This window comes from Notamacropus eugenii, chromosome 5 (genome assembly GCF_028372415.1).
Source record: "Notamacropus eugenii isolate mMacEug1 chromosome 5, mMacEug1.pri_v2, whole genome shotgun sequence".
Taxonomy (NCBI): Eukaryota; Metazoa; Chordata; class Mammalia; order Diprotodontia; family Macropodidae; genus Notamacropus; species Notamacropus eugenii.
In genome coordinates, this window is record NC_092876.1 from 79760035 (window position 1) to 79772729 (window position 12695).

General features: G+C 40.8%; 1 protein-coding gene across 17 annotated transcripts in view; it reads right to left on the reverse strand.

Annotated features, from left to right (window-relative positions):
• The window catches only part of MACF1 (microtubule actin crosslinking factor 1), a 398300-nt gene that overhangs the window by 92022 nt on the left and 293583 nt on the right, over window positions 1-12695 (reverse strand). For all 17 annotated transcript variants that reach the window (XM_072609962.1, XM_072609963.1, XM_072609950.1 and 14 more), the window contains one exon: window positions 10630-12101. In XM_072609962.1, the coding sequence (XP_072466063.1) occupies window positions 10630-12101 (1472 nt within the window). The remainder of the gene's footprint in view (window positions 1-10629; window positions 12102-12695) is intronic.

Below are 12695 nucleotides of genomic sequence, written 5' to 3' on the forward strand. Positions count from 1 at the left end.
CCTAAACAGGCATACTCTATACATTATCCCTGAAAAGTGGTTATCTAGCCTGGATTGGAGATCCATTACTTTCCAAGGAAAATTCCTGCACCAAACCAAACCTACTTATTTTTGATGCTAGGGAATGAACAAGGTAAAAACTGCATCTCCTCAGATACCATGGACAGTATGAGTTTCCTGTCTGGAGAACCTCTTATACTTTTCCCTTCGTTTCAGAGAATTTCGGCCCTCATCTCTAGGCCTCAGTTTCATCTGTAAAATTCAATTTTTTTAATCTCCAAAGGCCCCTTTCAACTCTAAGTTTCTATGAGCCTAAAGTTTTAAGGGAGATTAATCTGATGGAAATATAGGAAGAATTTGGGGTTGGGAGGGCTAGCATTAAGAGGTGATTATAATAATCCCAAAGTGACATGACAAGGGGCTGAACTAGTTCTACAACAGCCTATGAAACCAATTCCATGGTTTCTGTGTTGATATCTTTGTAAATCAAAACTTTCACAGAGCTACTAATAATTTTTACCCAAAGGAAGAAACAGTTTGGACATCAGATGAAAAGTCCTAAGCTCTAGATAAAAATCAGAGATTCTATGGAAATCTACCTGCAAGGCCAATGTTTGGATGCTGAAGTATAATTTATTATCCTTTTTTTCATGGGAACTCTGTGAACCTACACTGACCATCCAATCAGACTTTAGCTTTTTGCACTCTTAACAAAGAGTCCTTTGTTCCACACAGTAGAGCTGGCATGCTACACTCAATTGAGACAATCTGTCTGATAAAATCACACTGGGATCTCAGTCCTCAGGTTGTACACTATAAACAGCTCACTGCTCCCAGCTGGTGATAGGGCTGATGCCATTCCACAACACACCCTACAGGAAGCAGCCAAGGAAAGACAGTTGATTGATACCCACAGCAGGAGTTAGGTATGTGCAGCAGGGCAGGGTGGGGTGGGGACTGGCCAAGCCATGGAGGGAATTCCTTCTTTTATTTACTGAAATCAAGTCAGTTCACCAAGACTTCTATTTAACTCTATTGACTTCTCCTGGGAGCACCATAAATTAACCAAAACCTCTGATGTGACCAGAAAAATCCTGTATGGTCTTCAGAGTAAAAAATTTCATTAATAGTTCATACTGTTTTGGGGAACCGGAAAGGTTGTTATTTATCTAACTCTATAACTATGGGATCCTTATTCATAGAGCTAAAAAGAACCTTAAATGTCTTCTAATCCAATTCCTTCATTTTAGGAGAGGGCAAATAAATCGAGAAAGGTTGAGTGAGTTGTTGATGGTCACACGGGTGGCTAACAGATTAAGAGTTTGAATTCAGATCTCTCCTGACTACAAATCCACTCTTTGCACTGAACCAAAATTTACTCCCCTTATCAAAGATAAATGGGTTAGGTTGGGGGTTTTAAGGTAACCCTCATCTAACAACTTTCAAATTTATGATAAATGACCTGGAAGGCATTTTGAACCAATAATATCTGGAATCAGGCCATGTTTTTCCCTGATTGCTTCTACACAATTGGGCAAAAAAAAAAAAAAGCACTTGAATACAGGGTCACCATTGAACATTGCCACTAAATATGAAGGCAAGTTATTGTCCACAAGGCTGTTTAAGAATTAACATTTTTTTCAGACAACAGACAGAAATCCCCACATTTCATTGCAGTTGTTTTCAAAGTCACCGAGTTCTCAAATGCCTTAAAACAAACTTTCTAAAAACATAAAGCTATCAATTTTAACACTCTTTTTGCCCTGACCCTGGCTTTTCCATTTTACCCCTATCATTAAAAAAAAGTACTCAACAACCCACCCAAATGAGTATTATAACCAAGACACCCCAAAAAAACTGTTATCAAGTGAACTACAATGAAAGAACCTGACAGGTCTTCCATTGAGCTTAGAATGTCATTAAAGCTAGGCTTAAGCAAAAAGGAAAAAAAAATTCCCCCAAGGGAAGCTTTTCCTAAGGAGGCTTCTGAACCCCAAGCAGGAATCTGCTTGTTATTCAGTTGCACTGATCCTCACCCAAACGTTGCACACTTTAAATAGTCCAACTAAAGAAAACCAACTTGAATTTAGGATCAGAAACAATAACAGATTTTGAAAACATCTTAGTATTTTGCATTTTAGACTAGCTAAACCTTCTTAGAGTTCGAGCTAATATTTTTTGGGGAAAAAATAAAGAACTGAGCATTGGTGAGGAGAAATACCAATGAAATACCAATAAAGGTTGGGTAAGAACTGGGGGAAGAGAACAACTTTCTTCCCATATCTGGGCTTTTCCAACCAGGACAACTGACACCTGGGAAAGCTTAGGCCAAGTGGCCTGACAGAAGATCTGGTGCAATGACCTGATATGACTTGATTTCAGATTCATTTGTTCCTGGCAAACCATCCAACTATGAAAACAGTGACCTCCACAGTAACTAATCACAATTCTAAGTGGCTTCTGAGCCTTCTCCAGCTCACTGTTTATAGCTCATGTGCCAGCAGTTTGGATTAAAAGTTACTAGGACACTGCTCTGTTTGGTCCATAATGGTTCAGTAGGTAGCACACAGGACTTGGAGTCAGGAAGACCTGGGTTCAAATCCTGCCTCAAACACTAGCTCTGTGATCTTGGACAAGTCACTTGGTCTCCCTGTCCCTTGGGAATGGGAAATATAATTCAACAGACCTCATTTTCCTCATCTATCAAATAAGGAGGTCAGACTGTGTTTCTCAAGTCCATTCCAACTCTAAATCTATGGTCCCATATAAATCCCCAGCCCTAGGCTGAGGCCAAAAATGAGTCATTTCCATATACAGGGAGAACCAGTCTCTCCCTTTCTAGAAGTTAAATCCATCTGTGTTTACCTTAAATTCCTAAAACATGGTCCACCAAAAGAGTAAACCTCTCACCAGGGACAAGACTAGTGTCACCCTGCTATTTCTGGGACTTTTACAAGCTGTCCCCCTTGCTTGGAGCTCCCCTTGACCTCAGTTCCACTTTACAGTCTGAGCATCCTTCAAAGGAGAGCTCAGGTGATACCTATTACTCCTTCCTTCTTCCCCCAGGGATCAATGTTCTCGATATCCTGAAGTTCCTTTGTATTTACTTGTCTGAAATACCTCCTACAGGGTAGGAATTATTTCATTGTTCCTGCTGAATCCCTGGAACCTAGAATAACACATGTTTAATAGATGCTTGTTGAATCAATTCGAATGGCTAACTAGTACTTAGAATAAATTTCCCTTTGCTCAATCTGCTGTAGTATCTTCTTTCCCTTAAGGTTCAACACAGATACAACCTCCTTTAAGAAGTCTTCCTTGACTTCCATCAATTTTTCTCCCAATCTCTCACCCAGACTCAACTCTTCCTTCTCAAATTTCTCAAGGCATTCTGGCTAGAACTCCCCACTTTATAACACTTTCTCTTGCATGCTAGTTATTGATATACATGTAGATTCCCATGAGATACATAAACTCCTCAGGGATGGGGTCTGATTGTTCCTATCTGGGCATCCTGAGTTCCTAGCATGGTGTTTTACATGTTGTATGAGAACTTAATAAATGTTGGTTGAATTTGAATGTTTTCTTTCATGTGCAAAACTATAGATCAGTAAATTTTAGTTGTGATTGATGAACCTCTCTAAACTCAACCTGTTCTTAATCTTTGCTTCTTTATTCCAGCATCTGTCAAGACTTCCCTCCCTTCCATCCAGTTTCCCAGACAATGCTATATGAAATCCATCAGAGCTTTCTTGGCAACTTACTCTTTCATCCTGTTTGCTTCCCTTGGGTGGGGATTGGATAGAAGTGATACCTTTAAGATGATGTAAGAGCTGGAAGGGCAGGCATGTCGCTTGTCTTGCTGAAGTTTAAAATTCCAGCTGATGCTACTGTAATCAGGTCTGGAAAGTGTTCAATGAGGAAAAATATCATCACACCCCCTTAGGCCTTCTCCCCACCCAGTTGCTCAGACCTTGGAGATAGGGACGAAGGCTACAGAGGGGTAATGAAATTCTTTGGGGGTCACATAAGGGTTAAAAATATCACCAGCTGGACTGTGAGATCAGTTTGTAGTGGAGAACAACTGACAGACTCTCCCCTCCCCATTAAAGGAACAGAACAGTACTTCCCAAAGTATTTCCACAGAAGAAGTTCTGTATCTAACTAAGTTTTGTATCTCCACTAATCAAACACCAAGTAAGCTATCAGTGCTGGGGAGAGCTCTTTTGGATTTTCAGCTCGTTTGTCCTAAGTATACCAGAAAACCAACCTGGGTAAGCAAATTCACAGGATTGTAGAATTTAAAGAAGGAAGGGGACTTTATGGGGCCTTGACCTATAATTTAAAAAACACTAAAAGGGACTTGAGTGGAAAGTGTAAGGAGCACTGTTTTAGATCATCCAGTCCCTCATTTTTCAAGAGAAAAGTGAAACCCAAGAAGAGGAAAGAAGTTGCCTAAGGTCACAGGGCCATGTGGTAGAGCAGGAATCAAACCCTAGCTCAAGAGGAAGTCATAATTTCTTTAAGGGGACTCATGGAAAGCAAAAAAGTGAGGGTTCCTAAGAGCCAAAGTTCCTAAGAACTTAGACTAACTCTGGATTCACTGAAGAGGAGGGTTATTGCTGATAAACAAGCTCATGATCAGATTATCAGTATTGATTTCTATGTAAATATTTAATTTAATCTTCCAGCACCTAATGCTAGTAGATCTCCAAGTTTCCTCAAGGGACAAGTCAAGTTTCTTCTTGGAGTATTCCTTTCACTATTGTTTTATAGTAGTCACATTACTCTCTTTCTACTCAAATGCTATTAGTCAAAATGGCCCAGGTATCCTTGTGGCTGTCTTAGAAAAGAAGGTCCCTTCTCCTGATACCTCAGCCTATGAACTTGGCAGCCAAAGGCTTTTGACCTAAGTAGAATAAAAACTCTCCCTCCCTTGGTGGCTGGAGCAGGAAATGCCTAGGCCTTTGATTGTCTGATAATCTTTACCAATTTCCCATATCGACGCTTCCCTAAGGAAGGGAAAGAATGCTCTTCTAATATATTGCTCCCCAGAGAACTTTTGTGGGACAAGTTGGCAAAAATGTTAGTGAGCTGATAAATTCCTTGCAATTATTTGAAAGGCTGGATTAAAGTATCACTTTGCAGACTGGGAGCATCACTTTGTCAACATCACTTCAGCCTCTTTTTCTTAAAGTTTAGGGGCTTGTAGGCAATACAATGATCTCTTTGAGGTCAATTATAATTCTAAAATTCTCTGACAGTCCTACTGAAATCTTGCTTTTCAGGTAGCATAAAAAGAGATGGAGGTATTTAAAATCACATTTTTGTTAAGTTCTGGCTTCAAAGAGCAACTGGGAAGGGGGTTTGGGAACAAGGAATAGTGGGAAAATAATATGCCTGGAAATCAGGAAATCTGCCATGATTTACCAGTTGCATGATCTTGAACAAGTTCTTTCTCTTTTCTGGGTCTCAATTTCCCTATATGTAAAATGAAAGGGTTGTACTCAAAGAACTTTTCTATGGTTCTTTGGATTTATGAGTTAACTACAGGAAAAGAAAATAAAGTGATAGATGTGACTAGGGATTGGGATTTTACCCTGTAGGAGACAGGGGAAATGAAAAAGAGCTCCAAAGAACTAAGTTTACCTGCTGGCTCTGATTACCAGCTCTGTATATTTGGACAAGTTCCTTACCTTAAATGGATCTCAGCCTCCTCATCTATAATGGAATGGCACTAGATCAGACTAGATGATCTTGAGGGTCTCTGACAGCTCAAAAACCTTTGAACCAGAAAAGACTGCCAGAGGTCCGCCTGAGCCCTTTTTTCATTTACTTTCCTTGAGACAGAAATGCCTTCTAGGGCATCTGAATGGGAATACCAGGAATCCTGGAGCCTGACTGCACTCACAAAGTGTTTCTACTCTGACTAGCACACTGGGGCTCATAAGTATGGCTGATTCAAAAGCTTCTGAAATGGTTACTGACTTGGAGGCCCTGATGGAACATGGGGTTGTGGGGTGTGATATGAAGGATGATTTAAGCCCTAGACTGAGCAAAATCAGCCTGGGGAAATTCCACAGTGAGGAAAGCTCTTTTATTATTACAATTTATTCCACAAATCAGGAGTCTTTTCTCTACCCTTCTCAGGAAAAGTCACCATAGACATAATCCTTTGACATAAGCTACAAGAAAATAAGGTATCTTCTATTTGTTATTCTTTTCCCTCTGTATACCTTAAGTTCCTTTCCTTCACCAAGTCCAGACACTAGGCTTTTCACTTTTGTCTGGAAAAAAATTTCATGAATTATTGTTATCAATAGCCAGCATTTATATAGTGCCTCTACGTGCCAAGCACTGTGCTAAGTGTTTTAAAAATATTATCTCATTTGATCCTTACAACAGCCTTGGGAGGTCGTTTTCAAGGCAGACTTGGGTTCCAGGGTCACACAGTTGGTAATTGTCTGAGGCTGAATCTGAACTCAGGTTTTTTTACTTTAGGCTCAATACTCTATCCACTGCACTATCCAGCTGCCTTATTATTGATGATGAGAAAGTTGAGGTTCTAGGGGAAATGACCTGTCCAAGATCACAAGAGCAGAAAAGAGCAAATTTGGGGTTCAAATTCAAGTCCTCTGCCCTGAAATCAAGTGAGCTTTCCACTACACGATGCTGCTTTTTCTATTCAATAATAGGCATTTATTAAATCCCTATGGAAGTAGGGTCCTGTTTGGTGCTGAGGATAAAAAGATAAAATTATAGTTTCTGCTCTCAAGAACCTACGAGTTTATTAAGGTGGGAATAAGATACGTATATAAATAAATATAATAAGGCACAGGAGAAATCAAGAGTGCTCTGAGAAATCTGGGGAGGGAGAGATTACTTCCATTAGGGACTGGTGATAAGAAGGGAAGTTGGTGAAAGTTACTTGGAAGTTGACACTTGAGCTGGGTCTTGGAGGAAGATAAAAATTTCAACAGGCAAAAATGAGGCAGAACTCTGTTCTAGAGGCATGAAGGATGGTGTGCATGACTGAACTGAAGCAAGAAAGGGCAAAACAAGATGAGAAGTACAGCCAATAGTATGATTTTGCCATAGTACATAAAGGAGTGTCATATCAATAAATTCTGGAAAGGCAGGGTGGAACCAAATTGTAGAGGGCTTCATATGCTGAACTAAGGAATTTCTTTTTTGTTATCTACACAAAAGGGAGCCACTAAATTTAACTGAGCAAGGGAGCAATATGATCACTCAATTATGAAGATTATTTTGGCAGTAGATAGAAGATAGAGAAACATTCAATTTCTTCATTTGAGTTTTCTGAAATGGTTCTTTTATTCCACTATGAGCCAGTTGGCTTAATAGATATAGGCCAACATCTGGTGGCCATAGACTATTCGGAGTGAAGGAAGCAGTGTGGTATAAGAGAAATAGCACTAGATTTAGAATCAGAAGACATGAGTTCTAATTCCCATTCTGCCTACTTCGAGTCTGTATGGCAAGTTGTTTCATCTTTTTGGGCTTCAGTTTTATCATCTATAACATGAGGGGGTAGGACTATATGACCTCTGAGGTCCTGTCAAACTCTAAAAATTCTATGCTACATTTCACACCAAGAAGATCTTCATTTGATGTCTAGATCCCAGTCATTATGCAGAAACAACATGGGAAAAATACCTTTTCCAGAGATAATGACTTTTCAGTTTTTCTCCAGTCTCTGAAAAGGAAATCCTTCTTCCCACAAAACTGGTAGGCTTTTGAAGGCTATTTCATGACCTCAGGGATTTACTAGCACTGCTCTGTGGTCTCAAGTCAGTTCAGCAAGTGTGTGTGGAGAGGGACCTAAGGAGAGCGGGAGGGATGTCCTTTGTCAAACAAGACTTCATCTATTCCAAACTCATTCCATTTGGGGCCAATCCAGTCTGGTAACCTCAGATTCAGGGATTTCTGACCCAACAAATGTAGATCTTCTCCTATTTAAGACTGATTTAGCTCTGAGGACCTGATACTCATTTATAAAAAAGAAAAGAAGTGGTGAAACCTCAAAGCTAATATTATGCTTGATGTTTGTGGTCCAGCTCAATTCCATTCCATTAAAAAAATTAGTTAGAAATTGAAAGCAGGAATCATACTTTATGACCTTAACGTGGAGGAAATATAATTAGTTGCTGACTAAAATTCGTTAACTAAAGAATTAGACTCTCGTGTCATGAAAATGAATCAAAACATTGTGACTCAGTTATTAGAATGGACCCAAAGAGAACTTCCTTTCATTCATTTTCCAGGGATCTAGGAGGATTGACATACATGGTTCCCTACCCCCCTCCTACCCCCTTACATTGTTCTAACTTCCCATGAGCTCAGTGTGAATTAGGCAACGACTGACTAGGAAGAGATGTGAAGACCTTTAAAGGCCTTAAATTCTAACTAGACTTGAATTATTCCTGATTTGCTTACTTACTGAAAAGAAGTACCAGTTACTTCACGTTTTTTTTCACTGTCAGGCATTTCTGTTTCTACTTAGGAAGAGAGACTGTCCTCTCCCTTGTGTTTGTATCCTGGTCCTGGTCAACAAGGCTATGTCTTCTGGCAGCAAGGCAACTTCAAGCCTCAAAGCCAGGACTAATCCAAGCCTCAACACCTATAATAGGCCTTTCCTGTATCTTCTCTCTCCCTCCTGAAATCACTCTTGGCAACGTCAATACCCCAGACTACAGTTGTGAATCCAGAAGTAAGGAGGAGCCTTGTTTGATTAACATAGCATTATTAAATTTATAATGTTCTTCACAATACTCTATGAAGAAAGAAATACAAACAACATCTGCATAATTTAGACAAGAAACCAAGGCTTGGGGAAGGTCAGTCACTGCCCAGGGCCACACAGGTAGTAAGGGTCTGAGGCCTTATTTGAACTCAGGTCTTCCTGCCCCAGTCCTGAAACTCTATTCACTGTGCCATCTCACTGCTCTGCCCAGTTGAAGGAGCAGGACAAGAAACATTTGTTGGATTTTATTGCACTGAGTTGCCTAGCACTGTGCCTCCCCTAGATAAGATACAAAAGTTCAATAAAATACAGTCTCTGACCTGAAGGAGTTCACAATTTAGTATAGGGACCAGGATACACACACACACACACACACACACACACACACACACACACGCATATCTATCTGCTACCAAGCTGTGGTTTCCCCAAGTCCACCTGTCCTGTCCTTCAGTTGAGCATGCCTCCATTTCTTTTAGGGTTTTCATAACAGGGACAATCCAGTCACAAAGGGGGGTTGAGGGTGTGTGATATGAAAAGTATTTACTGGAAGGATGGGAGCCACTAGCTGGGAGTCAGAAGGGAGACCCTAGTTAACAAGATCTTTCATGTTACAATACTCACTGGGAAGGAGATAGTGGAGACACGTAATCAGCACAGGCATGAACAGATGGAGACAGAGAGAGTCATTCACTGCAAGGGAGACCCCACACAGACACAATGCAGATTAACAGTCAGGCCCAAAGGGAGGGTCTTTCTGAATTAAGGCTCCTCACTTCTTGCATTTTCACTGCAGTGTTAGTTAGGGACCAGTCTAATTTCCCCTAATTTCTCACTGAGAATTACAGCATTTTAGAGCTGGACATTCCAATTACAGCAAAGAACCAAAATGCCCAAGGAAACAATTATTTCTGTTAGAAAACCAGCTGACTTCTCATTTCAAGTTACAAAATCAAAAAGGCATGTCACTGGCTTTAATGAGTAATCACTGAAATAAGAAACAAGACTTGGAAATCTCTTAGGAGATCCTAAATCCAGAGTTGGTTACTGAAAAAGAGAAAAATAAAAGAAACCTACCAATCACAGTCTCAGAGCTGGAAAGAACCTCAAAGGCCATGTAGTCTAGTCCTTTAATGAGCAACTCCATAGAGTTGTTATATTGCTTTTTGTGGGTCTCTAGTCAGAGGCAACCCACCAAGTCCTGAGGCAGCCCATTCCACTCTGAGGTAGCCCTTAGAAGTTTATCCTCACCCTACTGTGAGGCCAACCAGAACAAATCAAATCCTTCTTCCATGTGACAGTTTTTACAATCCTTGAAAATAACAATTATGTCCTTCACAATGCTAAAAACATGGTTCCATTTCCTTCAAGTAACTCCCAGAAGCCATGATTTTGGGAACCCTCATTATCCTGGATACCTTTCTCTGCCTGCTCTCCAGCTTGTCAGTCTCCTTCCTTAAGTGTAGCTAGGCCTACGAAGAATTCTTTAAATGTGGTCAGATCGAACAGAAGACTGAGAAACTCTTACCTCCCTTGGTCTAGGTACTGTGCTGCTCTTAACACAGACTGAAACTGTATTAGGTTTTTTGGATACCACATCACATTACTGACTCACATTAAGCTTCCAGTCTATGAAAGCTTTCATGTAGCACTTAAAACTCCAGGAGGAAGTTTTGTCTTTTTTATACCATGGATTGGTAACAAGAGGCAGGGAAAAGCAGAAGGTCTTCCATTAACAGTTATTTTCTCCATACAATCAGTTTCTAACTGATATTAAGGATCTGCTACAAGGAAGGATAAGATTGTTCAAAGAACCAAAAGATAAGGCAAAAAAAAAGATTAAAAAAACAAACATGTAGACTTACTTTAAAGTCTGCCAGTTGTTGGTTGATGGTGTCTACTTCAGTCCCCACCACCCACTGAAGGGCTTCGCTGTCCTCTGCTGCAGTGGTCATGTCATTGAGCTCTTTCAGCTTGCTGTAGAAGTCTCCCACTCGGGCCAAGGTAAGCTCTAGCTGCTCCTGGCGGGTTTTGCCCCTCTCTGTGAGTTTGCCACACTGTTTTCTCAGGGCTTCCAGTTCTCTCTTAAGTCCTAATAAGTCTAGACTTCCTTCTTCTTCCAGCATTTGTCGGCACTCTCCTTCAGAGGCCTCAATGTCTGATTTTAGGCCCTGAATTTTGCTGAGGAATAGACGAACGTCTTCAATCTGGGATTGGAGGCTGTCAATGTCTCTGCCAATGGCACGCATGCTATCAAGTTCATCATCTAGGTCAGCTAGCTGAGAGAACATCTCTCTGACTCGACAATGGAACTGGCCAATGCCCTCAAGTTTATTTTCCATTGTCATGCAGCTGCTGTTCACTCTTTCTTTGACTTCCATAAAGTCCTGCTCAGTGACCTGAGCTTGGCATAGAAGTTGAGAAGCATCAGACCCTTGTGGGGCATCTTCCACAAGGCCCTGAGTGAAGTTCTTTAGATAGTCCACCTGTGGCTCCAGGGCCTGCAGCACTTCCTGCTGAGCTCGAAGCTTCTCCAGATTCTTGTTGCTGCAGGCTTGGGGGCCTAGTGCATCAAAGATCTCAAGCTGGTGTTTGGCCCCATCGAGCTTCTTTTCAATGTTCTTAAAGCTATCTTGGAACTCTTTGAGCCTCTGAGTCATTTCTTCAAGGGACCCCGTTTTGGCTTGCAGTTCTTCTGTGATGGCATCCATGTTCTGATTGATCCCTGCCTTCTCATCTCGGATATCATCTTCATCTGTCTGAGAAGAATTGATTAGGATGTCGGCAGCACTGTTCAACATTTCCAGCAGGGACCGGCGCTTTTCCACATCAGTCAGCATGGCCTTTGATCTTAAAAGATGAGACTCTAGCTGGACTGGATCCAGGGTCACCTGTAAGTCCAACATCTTAGCCTTGCAGTCCTCAATCCATGGCACAAGGTCTTCCACATGCCACTGGTATTTCTGAGCCTTCTGCATACAGTCCTTGAGCCTAGAGTGTCTGTCAGCAGCCTTTTTAGTAAGCTCTTCCCAATGGCTTTTGAGATCAACCAACTGACTTTGCAAAGTCCTTTTCTCTTCCCCTGGATGCACGGAGAGAAGCAGAGATTCCCCTTCAGCTACAATCACCTCATAAGAACCACTACGCTGGTTTAGGCTCTTCTGGAATTCTTCTTGCTCCTGAAGCTGACAATGTAGCCGGTCTAACTTGGCAGAGATTGGGTGAGTCTTCGCCTGTTGACTTTGTTTGTCATCTAGCCAGGTCCTAAGCTCATCAAACATTTGCTGGAATTGTTGGGTGCTGGCAAGAGCTGTCTGGAGTCTATTCATGCGATCAGCTGAAATGAAATTTAAATTAATCAAGACTGAAGAAGGCATTTTAAGTAAGTTTGCTGAGTGTAAAAGTTCTAGTCTAATGAACTGAAGTGGGAATCACACTTTCCCAAGAAGAAAGCAATGGATTTAGAACAAAGTTCTGATTTCAGTCTACAGTCCTACTATGGCCTAGAGATAGAGTTCTGGAGATGTTTCTTATGTATCAGTGTGAGAAAAGACAAAATTATGTGGATGTGAGAGAAAAGTATGACGAACAGACCTAAGAGTACAAGTCTCTCATCTTGACTGTTAAAAGTATATTTGTGGGATCATAAACTTTAGAAGTGGAAGAAATTTTAGAAATCAGCTAGCCTAGCAAAATTCTCTTTTTTAAACATGAAAAAACTTAAATAGAGAAGTGGTTTGTTTACAGTCATATAGGCAACATATTGTACCCAAGCTGGGATTCAAACATATATCTGCTGACTTCAAATCCAGTGTTCTGATGATAAGCCTAAAACTTAGGAAGGATTGTTTCTCTAATAATTATGATTCCTATTTGTTTATTGCTTTAAGGTTTTCAAAAAGTACTTAAGGTCTATCCACACTCCCATAAG